The 26,861-nt window shown below is 41.0% G+C and overlaps 1 protein-coding gene across 1 annotated transcript; it reads left to right on the top strand.

Moving 5' to 3' along the window:
* The first annotated feature begins 2,141 nt into the window (after window positions 1–2,141).
* LOC135552650 (kunitz-type protease inhibitor 2-like) lies at window positions 2,142–26,276 on the top strand. Its single transcript, XM_064984385.1, has 7 exons — window positions 2,142–2,752; window positions 19,598–19,666; window positions 19,864–20,025; window positions 20,151–20,231; window positions 20,446–20,616; window positions 22,589–22,630; window positions 25,200–26,276. Exons 1-7 carry the CDS (start codon window positions 2,326–2,328, stop codon window positions 25,409–25,411), a joined length of 1,164 nt encoding a protein of 387 aa, XP_064840457.1. The 5' UTR covers window positions 2,142–2,325; the 3' UTR covers window positions 25,412–26,276.
* The last annotated feature ends 585 nt before the right edge of the window (window positions 26,277–26,861 follow it).

Here is a 26,861-nt window from a genome sequence, read left to right as displayed (position 1 = left end):
ATGACTCACCATGGTCACCACTATTTATAAATGATTTAGCCTACACATAAGGAATGATAGAGTCCTCTACTGGCCAAAAGGCCAAAGCCGTATAAGCATGGGCAACGCAATTGAGGGCCATTGAGGGCAACGCCACCGTTCTAATGTAGACAACTGGGTCGGACTTCCAACTTAATTGTCTGATTTCTCTTGGTGATCAGCCAATCAAAGAAAGAAGAAAATGGACTACTTATAAATGGAGATTGCCTCAATGGCGCTGCCCATGCTGTCACAGACGGTATAATAGCACAGATACAAAGATGAGTCCTCTATCTATCTCTATGCGCCTACATGAAAGCCTGCCCTTTTCTGGCCTGCAAATGGATTTTGACAAACAAATAGGTAAAAAAAATAATAAGAATCAGTTGTGGCCCTCGAGCCAAAAAGTTTGCCCACTCCTGGCCTAGTGCATGAGGTATTCAAATCTTACCCTATGAGGTGTGGAGCCTTCTGGTTTTCTGTTCTACCTGATAATGATTTGCCTCCACCTGGTGTCCCAGGTTGAAATCAGTCCCTGATTGGAGGTGAATAATGAAGTGGGGGAAAAAAGCAGTGGAACTGGCATCATGGTCCAACTTTGAATTTGAGGGGCCTAAAGCTTCACCCTGGGATGACTTTCTATTTTCATTGGTTATTTATATCCAGAAAGCCTGAACCCCCATAAATCATGAACACAGCAGGGGAGAATATTTGGTCGTTTTAAGGTGATATATAAACATACAGAACTGTCATACTGTATTGACAATGATTTGGTTGAATGTAACACACACCTAGACGTTAATAAAGAAGTGGGCCAGCAACTAGAGCAGGGGTTTCCATCCCTGTTCCTGGAGCGCTATCCTCCTGTAGGTTTTCACTCCAACCCCAGGTGTTACTAACCTGATTTATGTTATCAACCAGTTAAGTATTTGAATCAGGTGCTCTATGTTAGGGTTGGAGCAGAAAACCTAGAGGGCAGTAGCTGCCCAGGAACAGGGTTGGAGAGCCCAGAACTAGAGGGTTGCAGATTTAAATCCAACGTCAGACAGAAAGAAATATGGTCAAGAGTGGGCCAGCAACGGGAGGGTTACTGGCATCAGTGTTCTAAATGCCATCTCCTGCCGTTGTGCCCTTGAGCAAGGCACCTAATACTGTGCAGGTGCTTCACTGTGGCTGTCCTATGCTCCAACCTTGGAGTGTGTCTGTCTTGTTTGTACTTTTTCTTGCTCTTGACTGCGCTCTAGTGGAGTGACATACCATGTAGCACTGGATATCAAGTTTATGGCAGAAGGGTAATGGTGACATCTTGCGGTATCTAAATCAAATGGATTCTCTATTGGGAGAGTAATGTCGACTACCTGTATTCAGGAACAGTATCTGTATTAGTCTACGACAAGAACAAAATAACTCAACTAGTGATTAGATTGAACGAATCCGAAGGCCTAACAATGACTAAGTAAATATCTGATGCGTCTGAAAGTCACGCAAAAGAACACAGAAGAGGGACATTTTGAAAAAGATAAACCTGACGTCACACCCATAAGGACCCTTGGGGCGCTTCAGCAGGACGGAACGGGTTGGAATTTTCAGATAGAAATATGAACAAATAATCATCGAGGTCATTAGGAATCTAGCCTGGCCTCTAGACGTAACATAGTAAATGTCAATCCGGGACACTCAAATTACTATGACTATTTTGTAGCTACTTTACAACTACTTAGCATGTCAGCTAACCCTTCCCCTAACCTTAATCCTTTTAGCTAACCCTTCCCCTAACCTAACTCATAACCTTAACCACTGACCAACATTAGCCAGCTAGCTAACATTAGCCACAACAAGTAGAATTCGTAACATATCACGTTTAGCAAATTCGTAACATATTGTATTTTTAGAAAATTCATAACATATGTCATTTGAATTGTAATACGTAACATATCACATGGATGGTGGAATTCCAAAAATGAATACATACCATACGAAATGTAATATACATGTATTTAATTTACGTACAGAATAATATAGAATGCGCTGACACCAGGTTGAGGAATCACGTAGACTCTATTCACAACATTTATATCTGCAACGTTCGAAAACGTTTGGTGACTGAACGTGGCCTTGTTCATTATTCCGTGGGCGGGGAAAAGAGCACCTCGGCTACGGTGTATTCAAGACAAAGGGAAGTCGCTTCAACAGGGAAGTAGTTTAACTTCTTCTAGCCTAAGAGAAATTGCTACTTCGATCAGGAAAAGCTTATTTGGAAGACGATTATTTACCTGGTAGAAGGCTTTCACGGAAGAAAAAAAAACAATGAAACAGGTGTGGAGCTATGGTGTACTGTTCCTACTGCTCGCGGTACTGGTCTGCGGTCAGTTCGATGAAGAGAAACAAGGATGCGCTTGGGATGAGGACACTAACCCCGACCAAGGTCTTGACCCAAAATCCCTTGAAGCTGGAGCCAGACATTTGGCTCACTTGCCGGAGATATCAGACAGCAAGGGGTGTCAGGATGCGTGCTGCGGCAACCAGGACTGTCAGCTCGCTTTGATTGGAACCCCAGCGGATGGAACACCGGAGTGTTTTCTCGTCAGCTGCATGAAAGATGGAAAGGACGTCTGCGTGTTACAGTCCGATACACAGTTCAAGGTCTACCGCAAAAAGACTCAGCCCAAGACTACAAAAGTCGAAGTTGACCCTCTTAGTGAAGCTGTTGTCCCCAGGGAAGTCAACTCAACAGGTATGCATATTGGTCTTTAGGACAATGGAAATTCAGGTGCGTCATTGGCACTTCTCGGGACTGCGTTAGCCAAGTAACATTAGGCTAGCCTAGGTTTTATCAGCCCTTTGCCAATAGCCTTTTTTGGGGGGTGGTATGGCTTATAAATTAGGGTCATGTGGCAGAGGACCATTCCCCAGCTCTGTCCTGGTTTTGCAATCATTTTTTACCTAAGGAGTCAGTGTAAATTAAGCACTCTATCAATTCAATATGATCTGGACTTTAGCGCCCCAGTCAGTTAATGAGAAAATTACTTGTGGACCACCACTCAAGTTTATACAGTATTTTCTCTATTTGATTCTTCCAATACACCATAACCTAGTAGCGACCTGTGCTCATTCTTCTGGATTTAATTCTCATTATTTCTAGATCGATCAATGGTGCTGTGTTTGCATCTCACATACGCCATGCACTGCTTTGCATACAGTCATAAATTCGTAGCCAGGCCAGGTGCGTTTTACAAAGTGGAACAATTAGGAAAGAGGGGTTTATCTCTGCCCGGGGTATTGACTCCCATTGGAGTATACAGGAAGTAGTTGTGTGTAGCAACTCCACCCAATTTCTCTGGCATGCACACTTACTTCCTGATAGGTGAGCTTTCATGGGGACAGATGTTGCTTTCAAGACACCTGGGAACTCTGAAAACGAGGTCAAATTATGACGAAATTCGAAGCTCTAGTCTAGAAAGAGGCCCAAGTTCCCGAGTTGGATGAGCGTGAAACGATTTTTCCCCCGTCGGAGCTCGTTTTTTCCGAGTTCCCAGTTGTCTAAAACGCTCGGAAGTCGGAGATTTCCGAGTTCCCACTTCGCAGTTGTTTTGAACGCCGTAAGAGACTGGGTCAACCAGGTGCACAACAGGATTGATTTGTGTAATCGGATGGAATGTTTTTTCTGACGTGTAATAAAGTCGTGCTGAATGCAAATAATGTCCCAGAATATACATGTCTATAGTAATGTGTGCCAGGACACACAAACATGCCTACAATACACGTTGTCTCTCATTTGAAATGCTATGAACCACATTGGGGTTTCGACTGTCCTATGACCTATGTCCTATGCTCCATAAGTGTGGAGAGACTCGGGTCTCAGCTCTTTTTGTCCTGTTTTGTTTTTTCATTCCAGCTCTCATGGTTTCACTCGGTATGTAAATCATAGGTAAATAAAAGCTTGAGACCTACAGTAGACCTACTAACTCCCATCATAGAAAAGGGGATTTTTCTTTGGGAGAAAGGCCCTCATCGTACATTTTTATTCACACTTATATTATTTTGTATTGGTGTTAATCATATTTTCATCTTGACCGAGGAAGTTCACGATTTTACTACTCTTTGATTATAAAAATGGCACCTTTTTAAGCATGTAATTTAGGGCGACAAATGCAATGTTTCCTTGTGAATTGAGCTGATCATCGTGACCAGCTTCAGTGTTAAACTATCGTCGGCTCTTTCCTCTTTACACAGATAAGTGCCGCATGCCCATGGCAGTGGGTTACTCCCATACAACTAAATGCACAATGACGACGACTGAACAATTTACGCAGTAAATTTTTTAAACATTTTTAAAAACATTTACTGGGAATAACTGTGCAGATGCAAAGTTTGGTAACAGAATAAAAACGAGGGCTCTTTTACTGTAATTCTGTTGTCCAACTTTGCATCTGCACAGTTTTTCCCAGTAAATTGTTTTTTAAATGTTTAATTTACTGCGTAAATTGTTCAAAGTCATCGTTGTGCATAGTTTGAAGTCAATGGTTTTCCATTTTTTTTTAAGTGAAAAATATGAGTCAGTGTAATCTGTCACTGTGGAAGTGCCTTGGGTTAAAAGACATGCCATGTTAGGGTTAAGTATGTTTTCTTGGTAATTTTCTCTACATCTTACATTTTCCCCCTGCCCCAACTTGTGTATTGTTGATCATTATTTAATGTGCATTTAATCTCCCAAAGTCTTAACTCCTAAACTGGATTTGGCAGTAGGTGTTTTGTTTCAACTCAAACTGCCAAAACACAATGATTTTGTCAACACCTTTTTCAGCAGGTTTAACTAACTCTACTGCTCAGTGAATTCCCTTTTTGACAGCAATCGGTAGTGGTTCTATTGTTGCTGCTTTGCTGTAGGGCAGGGATGGGCAACTTGGGGTTGGGGGCCCCCAAAAAATTGGAACTCATCAGCTAGTTGAGGGACTGTCAGTGACTGACATAACAATAGAAAAACTGCTAATGCACAACCACATTTTGATAGTGCATCTTGTGTATTCTACACTGAACAAAAATATAAATGCAACATGTAAAGTGTTGGTTTCATGAGCTGAAATAAAATATCCCAGAAATGTTACATTTCTTTCATTTTGTACACTATTTTCTTTACATTCCTGTTAGTGAGCATTTCTCCTCTGCCAAGATAATCCATCCACCTGACAGGTGTGGCATATCAGGAAGCTGTTTAAACGGCATGGTTATTACACAGGTGCGCCTTGTGCTGTGGACAATAAAAAGACACTGTTTTATCATACAACACAATGCCACAGATGTCTCAGATTGTATGGCGAGCGGTTTACTGATGTCAACATTGTGAACAGAGTGCCCCGTGGTGGTGGGGTTACGGTATGGGCAGGCATAAGCTACAGACAACGAACACAATTGGATCTGTACACAGTTCCTGGAAGCTAAAAAATGCCCCAGTTCTTCCATGGCCTGCATACTCACTAGACATGTCTGGACATGCATGCTCCGGATTCGACCATATTAATGACCAAAGGCTCATATTTCTGTGTGTTCTTATGTTATAATTAAGTCTATAATTTGATATTTGATAGAGCAGTCTGATTGAGCGATGGTAGGCAGCAGCAGGCTCGTAAGCATTCTTTCAAACAGCACTTTCGTGCGTTTTGCCAGCAGCTCTTCACTGTGCTTCAAGCATTGCACTGTTTATGACTTCAAGCCTATCAACTCCCGAGATTAGGCTGGTGTAACCGATGTGAAATGGTTAGCTAGTTAGCGGGGTGCGTGCTAATAGAGTTTCAAACGTCAATCGCTCTGAGACTTGGAGTGGTTGTTCCCCTTGCTCTGCATGGGTAACGCTGCTTCGAGGGTGACTGTTGTCGATGTGTTCCTGGTTGGAGCCCAGGTAGGGGCGAGGAGAGAGACGGAAGCTATACTGTTACACTGGCAATACTAAACATCCTATAAGAACATCCAATAGTCAAAGGTATATGAAATAGTCCTATAATAACTACAACCTAAAACTTCTTACCTGGGAATATTGAAGACTCATGTTAAAATGAACCACCAGCTTTCAAATGTTCTCATGTTCTGAGCAAGGAACTTAAACATTAGCTTTTTTTATGACACATTGCACTTTTACTTTCTTCTCCAACACTTTTTGTTTTTGCATTATTTAAACCAAATTGAACATGTTTCATTAGTTATTTGAGGCTAAATGGATTTTTATTGATGTATTATATTAAGTTAAAATAAGTGTTCATTCAGTATTGTTGTAATTGTCATTATTACAAATAAATACAACTTTTTAAAAATCGGACAAATTAATCGGTATGTGCCTTTTTTGGTCCTCGATATCGGTGTTGAAAAATCATAATCGGTCGACCTCTCGTGTCAAGCTTGTAGCGTCATACCCAAGAAGACTCAAGGCTGTAATTGCTGCTAAAAAGGTGCTTCAACAAAGTAGAGTAAAGGCTCTGAATACTTATGTAATCGTGATGTGTTTTTTTTATTTGTTGAGTTTGAGTTTTCACTTTGTCATTATGTGGTATTGTGTGTAGATTGATAAGGGAAACATTTATTTAATCCATTTCAGAATTAGACTGTAACATAACAAAATGTGGAAAAGGGGAAGGGGTCTGAATACTTTCCAAATGCATTGTATCTTGAATCGACCATAAGTCAGGAAAAAAATGTGATTTTACGGCCATATCGCCCAGCCTATTTAGATCAGAGCCTCGAACAATGGACTGATGGAAGCAAAATACACCCATAACAGCAAAGACCTGTGGGTTTAATTTCTTCTCATGCATCCTTAAACACTGACCATATCACCGGTTTCAATCCAAGTGCCAATACCGTTTAGGAAACTCCAGGCGTTTACATTTGTTTGGATGACATGAAAATATAGCTGTTTGACCATGCACACTGTACTGTACTCTACTCTACTGTGCTGTACTTTTATGTACAAACTTATTAAAACAGACGTATACAATTGGTTCAGATTTGGTCGGGTCCAACCATATTTTGTCTTGTTTGGGGCGGAGCTCATTAAAATAATAGCCAGTGTTTAGAATAAGACCCAAATATGCAAAACAATTGATATTGCAGATTTCTACCTTTTTTTTTTTTACCCATTTAGGATACGTCACCATGAAGAGAATTACATTCATATCCATAATTATGAATTTCTGTGTAGTACAGCTCAAGGACCCATGATGAAATTCCATTACCGTAACTGTGTTAACTTATTTACTGTAGTTCAATAACCAAAAGAGACACTCCATTCTTTATACAGACATCTTTGAATCTTGTTTTCAGATCACATACATACATTTTTAATTTTAATTTGCTAGATCTTTTGGCTAGACATTTTCACTAGAGTTACCCATCTCCTACTACTAGTCCAATAGGAATTTGGAAAACACAATGCCAGAAGGCTCACATGACCAAAAGGAACCAGAGAAGAGGTTCATTGGATGTTCGTGGAAGTAAGCCTGAGCTACAATAGACACAACATAGATATGATCAGATATATACACATTAGCTCCAACCGCAAGAGCCTGACCATGAACAGTTTATTATGATGCGAGACATTGTAGAGCACGGCTCAAGCCAACCCTTGTGAAAAATGCAGTTAATCTCATCGTATAGAGGTCGCTTAACCGGTTTGGTATAGGGTAAGCTCAAACAATCATAACACTAGTTATGCACACGACACACCCATGACAAACACTACACCTCAAAAGGATGATGTAAAACTAACTAGCTTAGTAGTTGAGACTCATTAAATGGTTCTGATTCAGTTTTATTGTTACAACTGAGCCTTTAGAAATGACCTATGAGTTAATTGACTGCACTTGAAGAAACTTCTTGATATTTTCCAGATTGACTGACCTTCATGTCTTAAAGTAATGATGGACTGTTGTTTCTCTTTGCTTATTTGAGCTGTTCTTGCCGTAATATGGACTTGGTCTTTTACCAAATAGGACCATCTTCTGTATACCACCCCTACCATGTCACAACACAACTGATTGGCTCAAACCCATTAAGAAAAAAAATAATTCCACAAATTAACAAGGCACACCTGTTAATTGAAATGCATTCCAGTTGACTACCTCATGAAGGTGGTTGAGAGAATTCCAAGAGTATGCAAAGCTGTCATCAAGGTAAAGGGTGGCTACTTTGAAGAATCTCAAATATAAAATAGATTTTGATTTGTTTACCACATGATTCCATATGTGTTATTTCATAGATTTGATGTCTTCACTATTACTCTGCAATGTAGAAAATAGTACAAATAAACAAAAACCCTGGAATGCGTAGGTGTCCAAACATTTGACTGGTATTGTACACAATACCCCATAATGACAAGGTGAGAACAGGTTTAGAAATGTTTGCAAATGTATATAAATAAAAAATCATCAATGCACCGATATTACATTTTTGGCCGTTACTGAAAGACGATATTTTCCTTGCCCAAAAAAAAAACGATACCAATATTTAAAATTTTAGCGGCCTTTTAAGCATTCTAGTATAGTTAACACACACAGCAGTCTAAGGAAATGCATCTCAGTGCAAGAGGTGTCACTACAGTCCCTGGTTCGAATCCAGGCTGTATCACATCTGTGCATGTTTGGGAGTCCCATATGGCTGCGCACAATTGACCCAGCGGGTTTGGCCGTCATTGTAAATAAGAACAATATTTTAACTGACCTGCCTAGTTAACTTTTGTGTGTGTAACCTTTTTATTTATTTTGTTGGCATTTACATATGGACCCATTACCAGTAAAACATGATCAAAACCTATTTCTTTCACTTACCTGCTGTGCTGTTTCATTCTCAACCAGGATTTCTATTGAACGCCGTTTGGGTCTTTTGCGTGCCAAAGATACACGTCAAATAAGCTTGTTGACCAATCAGGACCTGAATATGACTGCACGTCACATAATTTAACACGTACATCAATTTCTCACGTATTTATTACACTATCACTCGTATTTTATATGTCACAACGAATCATCAACACGTATGCTATGATACTGGTAAAGTTGTCTCGTGCACCTACAGTGCTGGTCATTAAAAAAAAGCCTTGCTAGCTCATGGATGCAAACAATCTGTTTAGGTAGCTATTGTTAGCTAGCAAACTATATAGCCAGGTGACATCATCTAAAATAACCCTAATTTATAAAACAGTTGTTATTTGATTAATGGTGGTCGGACCCATCTATTTGAAGCTAGCCAACAATAAGAATTAGCCCCAATAGTGGACTTTGCGGTTAGCCTTCGAAATAAAAGTATGTCATTAACAGTGATGCAAATGAATACAAATAGTAGAATTATGTCATAATTGAATAGATCATGTTAAACGAGGTTGGAATGTTGTTGTTATAAAAATCAACAAATGACAATTTGTTAATTTGACAACTCTGAAATCACACTGGATTTATTATACTTTAGAATTGCATTGTGGGCATACTTATTTCACTGTACAGCCTTAAATACAGTATGGATTGGGGATCAATGACATGGGGTATCATTCTACTCTGACACCCAGAGAACATTAGCGCAGTAGCTCTTATTGCGGGACTCTGAAACAACTGAATTGAACCACATTTATTGTCAACCTATGTGTATTTAACACTATTCCTGAGGAAAACAATACTGCATGGGTTTTTGAGTCTGATTACTCCGAGGACGACATTGGAAAAAAAGATAGTGTCTTTGAGTTTATTTTATTTTTACAGGGCCAGTGCACATTAATCAAAGTTTTTTTAGCCAGCCGGCTAATTTTCAGCCACAGTCCCTGGGCAGGTTATTAAAAACAATTACAATATAGACAATCATTGAGCAGTGAGCACACGCAAGACGTAGCATACAGACAGAGCAACATAGGACAAGCAAGACGTAGCATACAGACAGAGCAACATAGGACAAGCAAGACGTAGCATACAGACAGAACAACATAGGACAAGCAAGACGTAGCATACAGACAGAGCAACAGAACAAAAAGCAGCAAGATAAAATTCATAAAAGCAACAAAGTGTTTCCACACCTCACAAGCTACAGACAACATGGAAAGTGGCAACACACAGCTAGGGATTATGTTCACAAATCTGATTGACCTTTATCCATGTCTTCATGCATTTTGTGAAAGTGTGATATGTGGTGCAGTTATGTGTGTCTGATGGCAGTGTATTCCAGACATGGGAAGCTCTCACAGGGAAATTAATTTACTAAAGGTGCTTTTCCTTAAGGGAACTATACAGTCACCTCTCATGGCAGACCTTGTGGATCTGCTGCCATATGTTTGGGTTTTCTGTTTAACAAAAATACTGATTGGAGGGGTAGACAGGCCATTTAGGATCTTGAATACAAGACATGCGTCGGTGTATTGCACAAGATTTTCCCAATTCAGGAGCTCATGCTTTTTGAGGATGTATCAGTGATGATGGCTATTGGGCTTCCTATCAAGCACTTTGAGAGCCTGTTTGTAGACCGACTGAATAGGTTTTAATGTTGTACAGCAAGCTTGGGCCCAACTAGTCAAGCAGTATGTTAAGTGGGGGAGTATCATAGATTTTAAGTAAAGTTTTGCTACCTCTGTAGTCAAACAATTTCGTATAAATCGGAAATTAGCTCGGTTGAATTTGGTTATTTGAATTAACTTTTTCACATGCTTTTTAAAAGAGAGTTTGGAATCAAGTATGATGCCAAGGTACTTAAAATCAGATACCACCTGGAGCTTCTCCCCTGATACATATACATCTGGCTCAGTAGCAGCTGTTGTCCTCTTTGTGAAGAACATGCAAACAGTTTTTTTCACATTGAGATGCAAACACGAGTTACTGAGCCACTTTGTAACCTGGACCATTACAATAGTGAGTTCTTGTGCAGCTTGTTTTTTGCTCTTTGCATGCCCATATCACTGTATCATCTGTATACATTTGAACTTCAGACCCAGTACAGACAGAAGGCAGATCATTAATGTACAGGATGAACAGGAGGGGCCCCAGTATTGACCCTTGGGGCACGCCAACATCATAGCTAAGAGTGGGCGACAGCTCATTGCTCACTCTGACACAATGAGTTCTGCCTTCAAGGTATGATTTCATCCATCAAGGCATCGGGGGAAAAGTTTAACTTGGACAATTTTGTGACGAGAATCTCATGGTTAACAGTATCAAAAGCCTTCCTTAGGTCCAGAAACACAGCCCCAACAATGTCCCCTTTGTCCATCTTGGACTTCACATTTTCCAGAAGAAAGCAGTTGGCCGTTTCTGTGGAGTGTTTCGCTCTGAAGCCAAACTGCATGGAGTGTAATGTGAAGGGGCTGTTGTTGAGGTGGGCAATCCGTTGTTCTGCTACACACTTTTCAACAACCTTTGACACCACAGGTAGTATACTAATGGGCCTGAAGTTACTCACGTCAGCACGGTCGCCTGATTTAAAGATGGCCGTTATTATGGCCGACTTCCATACCCTTGGAAACACCCCGAGACCATTAGATGTGTTGGTGACCTTAGTAATGGGGCCAATGAGTGACTCTTTGTAGTTTTTAAGAAAATCCAGCCCAAACACATCTTTAGCTTTAGAGTTCTTTAGTGAGCTTATCACCTTGTTCACCTTTGACTCAGAAACCTTCCTTATGATGAAGACCGGTTGAGTGTCATTCACTAGCACTGAGCTCAAGAAACCAGTGGAGGGGTTCTGTGTCCGTACCCTGACAGAGTTAATAAAGTAGGAATTGAAGGCTATTGCTATTTCAACTGCATCCTGTGTGAGATTGTTATTCACCATGAGTTCTAGTCTTTTTGCAGTGTTACTATGGTCTTTCCCTGTTAACTTTTTTAGATTCTCCCATATCAATTTAGAATTTCCCTTTGCTTCACCAATTATGTTAATAAAAAAGTTTGCCTTGGCCTGTCTGATTTCTTTCATCACCTTATTTCTCAACATGGTAAACCTACGTCTGTCATGCTCTAATTTGGATCTTAGGGCTATTTTTAGAGCATAGTATCGTTCTTTCATCAGTTTCTAGATTTTTCCATTTAGCCAAGGAAGAGTGCTCTTTTGGCCAGGTTTGGATTTGATTTTCTTTAGGAAACCATTTATTGTAGTCTGGATTGTGGATAGAAAAACTTGACTATCAGCTTCCACGTCTGTATAGGACAAGAGATCATTCCAGTTAATTCCCTTAATTGCATTTTCAAAGTAGTTTAATTCACTCTTAGATATTCTTAGTTGATCTGGCTTTCCAACAGTAGAGAGGTTAAATCTGCTCTTAGACAGCTTTCTGGCTATAAGTGTCAGATTATGATCAGATAGCCCAGTAACCACATTGAATGATTTAGTCACTCTCTCTGGTTTATTACTGAACACCAACTCAATCTGTGTTTTAGAGCAACAAGTCACCCTGGTTGGCCCTTTAACTAGCTGTGTAAGGTCAAAGGTATTAATGATCCGTTTGAGGGTTTACCTACAAGACTTGTCTTCATAATTAATGTTAAAATCTCCCATTTAAGATGACCTCTTTCCCAAAATCACATTCCCTGAGCATGTTATTAAACTGATCAAAAAACACACTTGGTGGAAGGTGGCCTATACATTCCAATAAGGGTAAAAGACATTTGGGCAGACAGTGTAACGTTCAAGCCAATACATTCTAGTTCATTATCACATGCCCACTCAATTTGTTTACATCGGATATGTTCTTTAATGTAAATCATCGCACCCCCTCCTCTTCCTTCAATCCTGTCTCTCCTGAAAACATTGTAGCCAAGCACCATCACACAAGCATATGGAGAGGTTTTATGGAGCCATGTCTTCAGAGGAAGTCAAGATTGGAGTCTGTGTCTAGATGTTGAATTTGATCACTTTTTGGAATGACACTACGAATGTTCAAGTGCCCCCCCCCCTAGTAGTCCCTTGGGCTTAGCTCGTGGGTCCCAGATGTCTCGAGAGTGATTGACACATTTGAAAGAAGTTACATTTTCTGACGGCTGGGTTTAGGCCGTTTTGATTAGGGGCAGTTTGGTAGCTCAATTAACAATCCCTCCCGCCTGCACTGGATGCGGAGAACTAATTAAAACAGCTTGCGTACCAAATGCAGAGTCAGGGATCGCATATAGCGACTTGGGTATGTTTGAAGAGTCAAAATCTATCCGATGCCGGGTGAGTCGAGGGAAACCATGGGACCATAGCACTCACCCACTTCCACAGCGGCGACGATCAGTGGACGAGGTCATCCACTGCTTTCCACTCCTGTGAGTATCGCTGGCTCGGTGATGTTGTGCCCAGGATTGAGGCTGGCTCGGTGATGTTGGGCCCAGGATTGAGGCTGGCTCGGTGATGTTGGGCCCAGGATTGAGGCTGGCTCGGTGATGTTGGGCCCAGGATTGAGGCTGGCTCGGTGATGTTGGGCCCAGGATTGAGGCTGGCTCGGTGATGTTGGGCCCAGGGTTGAGGCTGGCTCTGTGATGTTGGGCCCAGGGTTGAGGCTGGCTCTGTGATGGAGGGTAGTGAACAGGTCGTTTAACAGTTTCCGATAAATGTTGGACTTGTGTTTGTTACGCCTAAGCGGTTCAGTGGAATAGGGAGCGAGGTAGACTTGGTCATTATTCAGAACATTATGGTATGCTGTGTACTGTCCACTCCAGTGGAACGGTGAACCAATGTGTTTGGTGGTGTTATTCTCCGGCAGTAGATTTGTGTCATCCCAGCAAGGACACCGTCTTGCGTATACTGTTACCCCATTTCATTGACCCCCAATCCTTAGGTAAAGCTGTACAGTGCAATATGAATGTCAATACACACATTAGACTGACCGAGGAGGTGATTTCACACAGTCAGTCCCGCGATAACAGCTACAACGCTAATATTTGCGTCAACTCTTCACAGTTGTGTTCTGTGGGTGTCACTGAGTAAACTAATAGCCCATTTCATTGCTTCACATTCCAACCTTCTTTACCATTATCTAGTCTAAGGTATGTTTATTTAGACTTCTTTATCTTATTTAATGTGTCCAGTGTTTGTCAAATAGTGTTATTTGACGTGACACGCAGACCCAAAAGGCGTTACATTGTATGTCGTGAAGCTAATAGTGACGCTACTACTGTGTTAACTCCGGTAGGGCAACATCTGACAAATAGCGCCCTTGGTAGCGTGTACTGGTGCGACCAGTCACGAACAGCAACATCACCCACGACAACGGTTGATTGTCAGGGCAATGAATTCCATCGTCTTGGTGTTAATGGATTTCACCTTTGAGTTGTCTCACTGAAAATGTCTTAGTCTTTCAAATGACTGCTCGACTTGTTGACTGCTATATGCAGACATTGTGGGCTAGGTTAGGAATGCTGTGTTACACATATAGTGCTGTATTTTTTTTGTGCCGTTATTACGTCATGTACCTACGTTATATAGATATGGATGTTAGCTTTGACATCGGTTTTGCTCACCGGCATTAAAGTAGAGGTTGGGCAGATACAGATGTACGCATTTTTACCTAATATTGTCCGTTTCCGATGTGGTCACTGATATATTGTGCATCCCTAATTCAGACCCTTTGCTATGAGACTCAAAATTGAGCTCAGGTGCATCCTGTTACCATCGATCTCGATCATCCTTGAGATGTTTCTACAACTTGGAGTCCACCTGTGGTAAATTCAATTGATTGGACATGATATGGAAAGGCGTATGTATTTATTCATAGGTCGACCAATTTTTTTTATTATTATTTTTTTTTATACATGTATTTGTAATAATGACAGTTACAACAATACTGAATGAACACTTTTATTTTAACTTAATACATCAATAAAATCAATTTAGCCTCAAATAAATAATGAAACATGTTCAATTTGGTTTAAATAATGCAAAGACAAAGTGTTGAAGAAGAAAGTAAAAGTGCAATATGTGCCATGTAAAAAAAACAACTAACGTTTAAGTTCCTTGCTCAGAACACGAGAACATATGAAAGCTGGTGGTTCCTTTTAACATGAGTCTTCAATATTCCCAGGTAAGAAGTTTTAGGTTGTAGTTATTATAGGAATTATAGGACAATTTCTCTCTATACGATTTGTATTTCATATACCTTTTGACTATTGGATGTTCTTATAGGCACTTTAGTATTGCCAGTGTAACAGTATAGCTTCCGTCCCTCTCCTTGCCCCTACCTGGGCTCGAACCAGGAACACATCGACAACAGCCACCCTCGAAGCAGCATTACCCATGCAGAGCAAGGGGAACAACCACTCCAAGTCTCAGAGCGAGTGATGTTTGAAACGCTATTAGTGCGTACCCCGCTAACTAGCTAGCCATTTCACATCGGTTACACCAGCCTAATCTCGCGAGTTGATAGGCTTGAAGTCATAAACGGCTCAATGCTTGAAGCACAGCGATGAGCTGCTGGCAGAAAGAATGCTTACGAGCCTGCTGCTGCCTACCATCGCTCAGTCAGACAGCTCTATCAAATCATAGACTTAGTTATAATAACACACAGAAATACGAGCCTTAGGTCATTGATATGGTCTAATCTGGAAACAATAATCTCGAAAACAAGACGTTTATTCTTTCAGTGAAATATGGAACCGTTCCATATTTTGTCTAACGGGTGGCATCCATAAGTCTAAATATTCCTGTTACATTGCACAACCTTCAATGTTATGTCATAATTATGTAAAATTCTGGCAAATTAGGCGGCCCAAACTGTTATATACCCTGACTCAGGATCGAGGGACAATGAACGCAAGAGGAGTGACACTTTCACCTGGTTAATATTGTCCACTAACCTGGATTTCTTTTAGCAAAATATGCAGGTTTAAAAAATATATACTTCTGTGTATTGATTTTAAGAAAGGCATCGATGTTTATGGTTAGGTACAGTCGTGCAACGATTGTGCTTTTTTTCGCAAATGCGCATTTAAATCATCCCCCGTTTGGCGAAGTTGGCCGTCTTTGTTAGGAAGAAATAGTCTTCAGAGTTCGCAACAAGCCATGTTAGCAGGCAATATTAACTAAATACAGTGCCTTGCGAAAGTATTCGGCCCCCTTGAACTTTGCGACCTTTTGCCACATTTCAGGCTTCAAACATAAAGATATAAAACTGTATTTTTTTGTGAAGAATCAACAACAAGTGGGACACAATCATGAAGTGGAACGACATTTATTGGAAATTTCAAACGTTTTTAACAAATCAAAAACTGAAAAATTGGGCGTGCAAAATTATTCAGCCCCTTTACTTTCAGTGCAGCAAACTCTCTCCAGAAGTTCAGTGAGGATCTCTGAATGATCCAATGTTGACCTAAATGACTAATGATGATAAATACAATCCACTTGTGCGTAATCAAGCCTCCGTATAAATGCACCTGCACTGTGATAGACTCAGAGGTCCGTTAAAAGCGCAGAGAGCATCATGAAGAACAAGGAACACACCAGGCAGGTCCGAGATACTGTTGTGAAGAAGTTTAAAGCCGGATTTGGATACAAAAATATTTCCCAAGCTTTAAACATCCCAAGGAGCACTGTGCAAGTGATAATATTGAAATGTAAGGAGTATCAGACCACTGCAAATCTACCAAGACCTGGCCGTCCCTCTAAACGTTCAGCTCATACAAGGAGAAGACTTATCAGAGATGCAGCCAAGAGGCCCATGATCACTCTGGATGAACTGCAGAGATCTACAGCTGAGGTGGGAGACTCTGTCCATAGGACAACAATCAGTCGTATATTGCACAAATCTGGCCTTTAAGGAAGAGTGGCAAGAAGAAAGCCATTTCTTAAAGATATCCATAAAAAGTGTCGTTTAAAGTTTGCCACAAGCCACCTGGGAGACACACCAAACATGTGGAAGAAGGTGCTCTAGTCAGATGAAACCAAAATTGAACTTTTTGGCAACAATGCAAAACGTTATGTTTCGCGTAAAAGCAACACAGCTCATCACCCTGAACACACCATCTCCACTGTCAAACATGGTGGTGGCAGCATCATGGTTTGGGCCTGCTTTTCTTCAGCAGGGACAGGGAAGATGGTTAAAATTGATGGGAAGATGGTTGGAGCCAAATACAGGACCATTCTGGAAGAAAACCTGATGGAGTCTGCAAAAGACCTGAGACTGGGACAGAGATTTGTCTTCCAACAAGACAATGATCCAAAACATAAAGCAAAATATACAATGGAATGGTTCAAAAATAAACATATCCAGGTGTTAGAATGGCCAAGTCAAAGTCCAGACCTGAATCCAATCGAGAATCTGTAGAAAGAACTGAAAACTGCTGTTCACAAATGCTCTCCATCCAACCTCACTGAGCTTAAGCTGTTTTGCAAGGAGGAATGGGAAAAAATTTCAGTCTCTCGATGGGCAAAACTGATAGAGACATACCCCAAGCCACTTACAGCTGTAATTGCAGCAAAAGGTGGCGCTACAAAGTATTAACTTAAGGGGGCTGAATAATTTTGCACGCCCAATTTTTCAGTTTTTGATTTGTTAAAAACGTTTGAAATATCCAATAATTGTCGTTCCACTTCATGATTGTGTCCCACTTGTTGTTGATTCTTCACAAAAAAATAGTTTTATATCTTTGTTTGAAGCCTGAAATGTGGCAAAAGGTCGCAAAGTTCAAGGGGGCCGAATACCTTCGCAAGGCACTGTATGCAGGTTTAAGAATACACTGCTCAAAAAAATAAAGGGAACACTTAAACAACACAATGTAACTCCCAAGTCAATCACACTTCTGTGAAATCAAACTGTCCACTTAGGAAGCAACACTGATTGACAATAAATTTCACATGCTGTTGTGCAAATGGATTAGACAACAGGTGGAAATTATAGGCAATGAGCAAGACACCCCCAATAAAGGAGTGGTTCTGCAGGTGGTAACCACAGACCACTTCTCAGTTCCTATGCTTCCCGACTGATGTTTTGCAAATAAATTACTTAAAAATCATACAATGTGATTTTCTGGATTTTTGTTTTAGATTCCGTCTCTCACAGTTGAAGTGTACCTATGATAAAAATGACAGACCTCTACATGCTTTGTAAGTAGGAAACACTGCAACATTGGCAGGTTATCAAATACTTGTTCTCCCCACTGTGTGTGTGTGTGTGTGTATAGATATAAAGATATAGATATAAAGATATTTATATATATATAGATATAGATATATCTCTATATCTATCTATCGGTGTCCAAAAATACAGTTTTCCGATTGTTATGAAAACTTGAAGTCGGCCCTAATTAGTCGGTCGACCTCTACTTGACACACCTGTATTTGGCGAGTTTGTCCCAGTCTTCTCTGAAGATCCTCTCAAGCTCTGTCAGATTGGATGAGGAGCGTTGCTGCACAGCTATTTCCACGTCTCTCCAGAGATGTTCGATGATGTTCAAGTCCAGGCTCTGGTTGGGCCACTCAAGGACATTCAGAGACTTGTCCCGAAGCCACTCCTGCGTTCTTTGCTATGTGCTTAGGGTCGTTGTCCTGTTGGAAGGTGAACCTTCGCCCCAGTAAGGTCCTGAGTGCTCTAAAGCAGGTTTTCATCAAGGATCTCTGTGGATCTCTCATCAAGGATCTCTCTGTACTTTGTGCTGTTCATCTGTCCCTAGATCCTGACTAGTCTCCCAGTCCCTACCGCTGAAAAACATCCCCACAGCATGATGCTGCCACCACGTGCTTCATTGTAGGGTTCGTGCCAGGTTTCCTCCAGAGGTGAAGCTTGGCATTCAGGCCAAAGAGTTCAATTTTGGTTTTATCAGACCAGTGAAACTTGTTTCTCATGGTCTGAGAGTCTTTAGGTGCTTTTACTGAGGAGTGGCTTTTGTCTGGAAGCCACTTCTGTTTTTTATTTTCAATACGTTTGTAAACATTTCTAAACTTGTTTTTCTTGCTTTTTTCTTGCTTTGTGTGTGTGTGTGTGTGTGGATTAATGAGGGAAAAATGTATTTGATACATTTTAGAATAAGGCTGTGATGTAGCGTGGGAAAAGTAGAGGGGGCTGAATACTTTCCGAATGCACTGTGTGCGTGCTCTAATTTCAAGTTTATCAAAGTTTCATATCTTCAACTTCTCAGATTCAGTTTTCAAATTCAGTTCTCTAAATTCAGATGAAAAACCAGAGACAACATCCTGGTACTTTGACAGCTAGGAAGGATAAGACCAAAAAGACAAGATGAGAACAAGCAGACATAAATTAAAATGTGAAAAAAAACAGGTTCTTGTGATACAAGCATTTGGAATGTTGTGCAAAACAAACGTATCTCGCCCAGCCCTAACTCCTAGGCATGTTCCGAATCCTGAATATGTGCATTTTGTTACTATGAAGATTAGGTAAATTAATTTGTCTTGACACATTGCGTCATTGGTTAATAACAGGGAAGCTGATCTCTGATTCGCTGAGATTATTTTCCTATGCCAAAAGTAGAAGTGCGGGCCTATTCAAGTACACTGGCTGGGAAGCGTGTGATTTAAAAAAATATATATGTTTTTATTTTTTTACGGCACAAAGGTCAACATACTGTATCCATGGTGACAATGTAGTGTGGGATCACTGTAATTCAATTTTTTTTTGACTAATGTTAAAATGGGTCCCTAGCTGCCAGTTCTGAGGATCCTGCCAGTTCTAAGGATCTCCTTCCCAAGATGACGTCAGATGACTTTATCGGCAAGTTGTTCATTTCTCTCACTCCTGTTTCTTTTTATTCCTGCTGTCTTCCCTTCCCTGTAAATTTAAATGGATAACTATCCTAACTGTGTTTTAGTGAATGGTATGCGCTCTCTCCTTCCTATTCTCTCTTAATCTGTCACTTCCTGTTCTAGTGGTGCTGACCTCCAAACTTATTTTTTCTCCTGTCCAATTAGAGCTGTGCCAGGCCGGTCCAGAAACGGGGCCGTGCCGCGCCTCCCTTCGCCACTACTACTACGACAGCTCCACCGGCGCCTGCCTGCCCTTCACCTACGGAGGCTGCCTTGGCAACAAGAACAACTATGATACCGCCGAGAGGTGCCTCGCCACCTGCACAGGTGCTCTTCAACCTCTCCCTCTCTCACCTCCTCCCATTATTACCTGACACTACTCACCTCCCAACAGGCCTCCCCACCCAGCAACCCCTCCCTCTCTGACATTGACTTATTTTTCATCTTTCCAGTGACCGTCATCCCTAGCTCTAAGGGAAGGAAAGGTTCTGGTGCAAACAAACCTACAGATGAGAAGCGCATTGAATATAAAGGTAACTGGATAAAGGACATATATTTCTGCAGAATGGCTTTTGGCTAGCTCCTTTATGTTGAGTTTCAGTGTAAACCATTCCCCCTGCACGGTGTAGTTGGCTGTTCTAGGATCAGTCTCAAACATGTCCTTCTTGATGCGGTTGCCTTTTTCACAAGTTGAGGTCATCAGGTTTGAGATCCGTTCTGATTGTCCCCTGCTCCTCTCCTCCACAGATGCTTGCATGGTGGCCTCGGACTCGGGCCCTTGCCGTGCTGCCTTCACACTGTTCTACTTTGACCACAGCACTAGCTCCTGCCAGCATTTCATCTACGGTGGCTGCAAAGGAAACAACAACCGTTACCGCACACTGGACGAATGCATGGCCCGGTGCACTGGAGAGGACGGTAAGGATGGACTGCATTTCAGCGATATGACAAATGGGATGATAATATAAATTGTGTGGTTATGGGAGTGATTTAAGTTAGCTTCAGCCTTCTCACAGAGTTCAAAATCCCCCTTGGAATTTTTTCCACATTTTGTTGCGTGACAAAGTGATTGAAATGGATTTCGTTGTGAATGTTGTTGTCATTGATCTACACAAAACACTTCATAATGTCAAAATGAAAAGAGAATTCGACAAATGTTTACAAATTAATATAAATATTTACCCCTTTGTTTAGGCAAGCCTACATTAGTTCAGGAGTAACATTTGGCTTAACAAATCCCATAATAAGCTACATGGACTCACTCTGTGTGAAATAATAAGGGTAGATATGTTGTTTTATGACTAACCCTTCCTCTGTCCTCCATACACACACAAAGGCCAGGGAGCTTTTCAATAGCTTCATAAAGAAGGGCAGTGATTGGTAGACGGGTAACAATAACAAATGTGATGTCTCTTTAAGCACGGTCAAGTTAATAATTATGCTGTGGAGGATGTATTAAAGCCACCCAGACACAACAAAGAACCAGTAGTCTTTCTGAACTGAGCTGCAGGATAGGAAGGAAGTGTCGCCATGAGACCATTGGTGATTTGTAAAACAGCTACGATGGCTGTGAAGGAAGACAACTGAGGATGGATCAACAACATTGCAGTTACTCCGCCATCGTGCTGAATGATTAGTGCTTTTTGAGGTTGGTTCGAATATTTAAAAAAAATAAAAATGCATTTATTTATTTTTAAAACATTAAATGCACTCTGCATTATGCGGTTGAATTCTGTAACACGGAATAAAACAATTAACAAAAGTCTTATGATGGTAGTGACCCATGACTGCTTATCACTTATTAACCATCAGTTATACACAACAAATATTTTATTAAAATAGTCATGTGAATTATTGTTTTACTCTATGACTTTATTTCAATCCAAGTCATCTCTTCTGCTGTCTTGACAACGTCACTATCTTAGCAATTCTTCAAAGTAAATAAGCATACTTTCATGACTGCTGAATACCACTACTTTGCGAAGCGACTGCTTAACGTGAGAACTTGTGCATGGAAACAAGTTGTCTCATCTTTTCATTAAAAAAATACTGCGCCAAACATCTTGGTTAATGTAAAATTGCGCGACTAAAATGTTGGCAACGTCAAAATGAATGACATATTTTTTTTGAGTGGTCTTTGATTTAATTCTGACTTGAGGAAGTGACTATAGTCTCAAAATGGACAAACAGTACTATTGCTGCTTTTTTCCCAAGTTTTTCAAGCGAAGTTCTTTTAAGGAAGTATGCAAGCACATCCTTTCGGATCGGCTAGCTGAGTTTGGCTAAATGGAATTCTAATAATTGAAACGTTGTTCAATTAGTTTAAAAATAAAAAATAAAAAATAACCGACATCAGTTGATCGCTAGGTACTAAACCACGATAATCGCCTAAATAACAGACTGAAAAGAATATAAATATTCCAAAACATGCATTAAAGTAATACTGCAAAAAACAGGAACAAAGTTTTTTGCCTGAATACTAAGCCTTATGTTTGGGGAGAATCCAACAGAACACGTCACTGAGTAACTGCCGCCTTATTTTGAAGCACGGTGGTGGCTGCATCATGGTATGAGTATGCTTGACATTGGCAAAGACCGGAGAGCTTTTCAGGATAAAATAAATGGGATGGAGCTTAGCACATGCAAAATCCTGGAGGTCAGTATGCTTTACACCAGACACTGGGAGAGGAATTCACCTTTCCTACTTGGAGACAATGAAATGTGAGCGGCCAATGCCTGCGCTCCCATTCCAACACCAAATTGAATATTCATGGTCTTCAGACTTTCAATAGTCAAGTCAACAAGATGAAATTTTGAGGGATGTTCATGTGAGGCAAGGATGAAGTGGATGTAGTGATATTTCTCTTTTCCGATTCCGTCCTTTTCACAGGCGAGCATGGGCAACACAATGGCCGTAACCGCATGACCCCAGGTAAGCTAAACTTCCTTAAGTTCTAGGCTGGCTGGGAGGTTTAAAGGGTTGTGTTCCACCGGGTGTGATATAGCAGCACTTAACAGTTCTGAATACAACTTCAGGAGAGTCTCTAAAGAGGTTTGGGATTCAAATTCTTTTGGGGGGTGGGGGTGTAGTATATGAACTTGTCTTGTGCGAGTCGGAATGGCTCATAGGAGCAGGAACCCATCTCCTGTGTCTGCAGCTTGAGGTACAAGTACAACCCCTGGACAGAATGCTAGTCTATCGCAGGGCATTACCACCAATCTATCTCCTTAATGCTGAGTGCCTCAGGTCCCATTTGTATAGTCTTTGGGATGACCCGGCCAACTCCAAACCATTCAATCTGAGGGCGGACACTAACCACAAGCCACTGAGTTGGTCTCGTTGATCAAATTAGACACTTATAAACAACACCACGTGATGTGAAACCAAAGAGCAATAATGAACAACCGATACATTCACTGAGAATATACTGTGTAGAAAACCATTAGGAACACCTTTCTTTTGCCTCAGTTCGTCAGGGCATGGACTCTACAAGGTGTCAAGTGTTCTACAGGAATGCTGATACACAAGGGAAACTGTTGAGTGAGGATAAACCCAGCAGTGTTTTAGTTCTTGACACTAAAACGGTGCGCCTGGCACTTACTACCATACCCTCTTCAAGGCACTTAAATCTTTTGTCTTGCCCATTCAGCCTCTGAATGGCACACACACACACAAGCCATTTCACAATTGTCTCGAGGCTTAAAAATCCTTCTTTAACCTGTCTCCTCCCTTCCATCTACACTGATTTTGACGTGGGTTTAACGTCCAATAAGGGATCATAGCTTTCACCTAGTCAGTGGAAAATGCTGGTGTTCATAATGTTTTGTATACTCCACTACGTATTTATTTGGACAGTGACGCTACAACTTTTGGATTTGAGATCAAATGTTTCAGCGACAGTACTGACAGAATGTCACCTTTTTTGAGGCTATTTTCATACATACAGTGCCTTTGGAAAGTATTCAGATCCCTTGACTTTTTCCAAATTTTGTTACGTTACAGCCTAAAATGGATTTAAAAAATATATATATCCTCAGCAATCTACACACAATACCCCATAATGACAAAGCAAAAATGTTTTGGGGGGGGGGGGGAATTTTTGCAAATGTATAAAAATAAATATTTACATAAGTATTCAGACCCTTTGCTATGAGACTAAAAATTTTGCTCAGGTGCATCCTGTTTCCATTGATCATCCATGAGACATTTCTACAACTCCACCTGTGGTAAATTCAATTGATTGGACATGATTTAGAAAGGCACACGCCTGTCTATATAAGGTCCCACAGTTGACAGTGCATGTCAGCAGAACCCAAGCCATGAGGTCAAAGGAATTGTCCATAGAGCTCTGAGACAGGATTGTGTCGAGGCACAGATCTGATGAAGGTTACCAAAACATTTCTGCAGCATTTGAAGATCCCTTAGAACACAGTGGCCTTCATCATTCTTAAACCGAAAAAGTTTGGAACCACCAAGAATTCCTAGAGCTGGCCGCCCGACCAAACTGAGCAATCGGGAGAGAAGGGTGTTGGTCAGGGAAGTGACCAAGAATCCGGTGGTCACTCTGACAGCCCTGGAGTTCCTCTGTGGAGATTGGTGTCCTTCTGGAAGGTTCTCCCATCAGGCGTTTAGTGAGTGGCCAGACGGAAGCCTCTCCTCCGTAAAAGGCAAATGACAGCCTGCAAGATTCTCTAGTCTGATGAAACCAAGATTGAACTCTTTGGCCTGAATGCCAATCGTCACGTCTGGAGAACCTGGCACCATCCCTATGGTGAAGCATGGTGGTGGCAGCATCTTGCTGTGGGGATGTTTTTCAGCGCAGGGACTGGGAGACTATTCAGGCTCGAGGCACAGATGAACGGAGCAAAGTACAGCGATCCTTAATGAAAACCTGCTCCAGAGCTCCCAGGACCTCCGACTGGTTCACCTTCCAACAGGACAACGACCCTAAGCACTCAGCCAACACAGTGCAGGAGTGGCTTCGGGACAAGTCTCAATGTCCTTGAGTGGCCCAGCCAGAGCCCAGACTTGAAACTGATCGAACATCTCTGGGGAGACTTTAAAATAGCTGTGCAGCAACGCTCCCCATCCAACCTGACAGAGCTTGAGAGGATCTCCTCAAATACAGGTGTGCCAAGCTTGTAGCGTCATACCCAAGAAGACTCGATGCTGTAATCCCTGCCAAAGGTGCTTCAACAGAGTACTGAGTGAAGTGATTTTTAAATGTGATATTTTTTTATTCAATTTGTCCAAATACTTATAGCACCTTCAAATGGGAGGACTAGATACATAAAGTGATTTAATTTCTAAATGGTAATACGGGTATTTATGAAAATACCCTCAAATAAAAGATATGTACCAATGCCTCATATAAAACATTTGATCCAAAATCCTGGAGTATAGAGCCAAATTAAAAGTTTTAGCTTCCCTGTCCAAATAAATACGTAGGGGAGTGCACTTAATAAATAATGAAATAAATGCGTCCTTCCTTCCCCTCCAGCATTCTTCCTGGTGGCTACCTTGGCAGTGATTTCAGTCCTGATCCTGGTGGGTCTGATCCTCATCACCATCCGGCGCACCAGGCTGCAGCATGACCACCGCCGTCTCAGCGACAAGGAGGACCTGCTCCCCTACGAGCAGCTGTCTGAGGAGCAGCCGTCTGAGGAGCAGCTGCCCGAGGAAGAGCTCCCCAAAGTGGCCATCGCACCTTAAGGAGGGAGCCCCCGCTCCTGCAGAACGCCATGGAGCCACTGTCGCCTTACTCCACTGTCACTTTCCACTTTCTAAATATCACTGACCCAGAATGCCTGCATCTGCTGATTTGTCAAGGGATGTATTCATATACAATGGGGAAGTGTTAATTGTGGCTTTTTGTCCGAATAGCCACTGTACTAATTACTTAGATAAATTGAACACCCGAGAGGTGTTTAGGCCAGGGTGTGACGTTTTAGACTGTGCGTGACATTTTCAGATCGTAGTGAATTTCTGCTGCTGTCATTTTTACTTTTGTTTATTTAAAAGGCTGAAATTTTGACGGGCAGTCTACCGGTCACAGATTATGCCTAATCCTGGAGTAAAATACAACCTCAATGAAGAATCTCCATTTAAAATGCTTTTTAGTCCAGGATTAGGCACGTCAATGTGTGTCCGGGGAACCTCACCTGAATGTGGTTTTAAAACCCTTTGTGACCTTTGCTTTAGTTAATGAACAAACTGCTATACTATGCACTCTTTTACCTGTGAGAAGTTATTTTGTACGCCAATATTCAGTTGCAAAATTGCCTTTTTAAATCAAAATATAATAAAGTAAATTTTAATGAATACAAATATGTAATGCAACATGTTTTGCTTACAATTTAAATCTTAAACGTGACATGGATAACATGACCATTATTTTTCACGACTGACACTAATACCAAACACTTATCTCCTCCATATTGAATGTAAATATTCGGTGGCTTTATTGTGGGCTTTGCTGTTCTACTTGTAATTCAGCAGAGGGATGGACGATGTCAACAGTGCGTCCTCTGTATTAACTGCTGATTGCATTTAATAAATAAAATATACTGGTACTTTTTTTTTGATTGCGGAATGTCTCTTTTATAAAGCAAATGCTGTACAAGGCAGTGCAAAGTGCTTCACATACATGAGGACTAAAGCGTAATACATTTATAAATGAGTACATCGATAAATGAAGATGGTGACACAGCAGACAATTAAAAGTGCCCTAGGTGAAAGGTATGAGCTTTTTCTTCATGTCAACAGTTTGTCAACTGTCTCCCATCTGCATGTTTTACTAGAGATTGGAGAGGACAGGGCTGGAGTTTTTCTTACCTCTAGAGGGCAGAAGTGACCATGATGCATACCAGTGGTGGAAAAAGTACCCAGTTGTCATACTTGAGTAAAAGTAAAGATACCTTAATTAATAGAAAATGACTCAAATAAAAGTCACTCAGTAAAATACTACTTGAGTTAGTCGAAGTATTTGGTTTTAAATATACTTAAGTATCAAATAGTAAAAGTATAAATAATTTCAAATTCCTTCTATTAAGCAAACCAGACGGCACCATTTTCTTTGTACATTTACGGATAGCCAGAGGCACACTCCAACATTCAGACATAATTTCCAAATGAAGCATGTGTGTTTAGTGAGTCCGCCAGA

This window comes from Oncorhynchus masou, chromosome 13, assembly GCF_036934945.1.
Source record: "Oncorhynchus masou masou isolate Uvic2021 chromosome 13, UVic_Omas_1.1, whole genome shotgun sequence".
NCBI classification, from domain to species: domain Eukaryota; kingdom Metazoa; phylum Chordata; class Actinopteri; order Salmoniformes; family Salmonidae; genus Oncorhynchus; species Oncorhynchus masou.
The sequence above is the reverse complement of the archived record's forward strand: the minus strand, read 5'-3'. Positions and strand labels throughout refer to the sequence as shown.

Bases quoted from the DNA above. Each gene is read 5' to 3' on its own strand.
- LOC135552650 (XM_064984385.1), top strand. From the start codon at position 2,326: ATGAAACAGGTGTGGAGCTATGGTGTACTGTTCCTACTGCTCGCGGTA. The intron at 19,667-19,863 runs GCAAGTTGTTCA...CTGTCCAATTAG, and splicing joins GACGTCAGATGACTTTATCG to AGCTGTGCCAGGCCGGTCCA. The intron at 20,617-22,588 runs GTAAGGATGGAC...TCCTTTTCACAG, and splicing joins CCGGTGCACTGGAGAGGACG to GCGAGCATGGGCAACACAAT.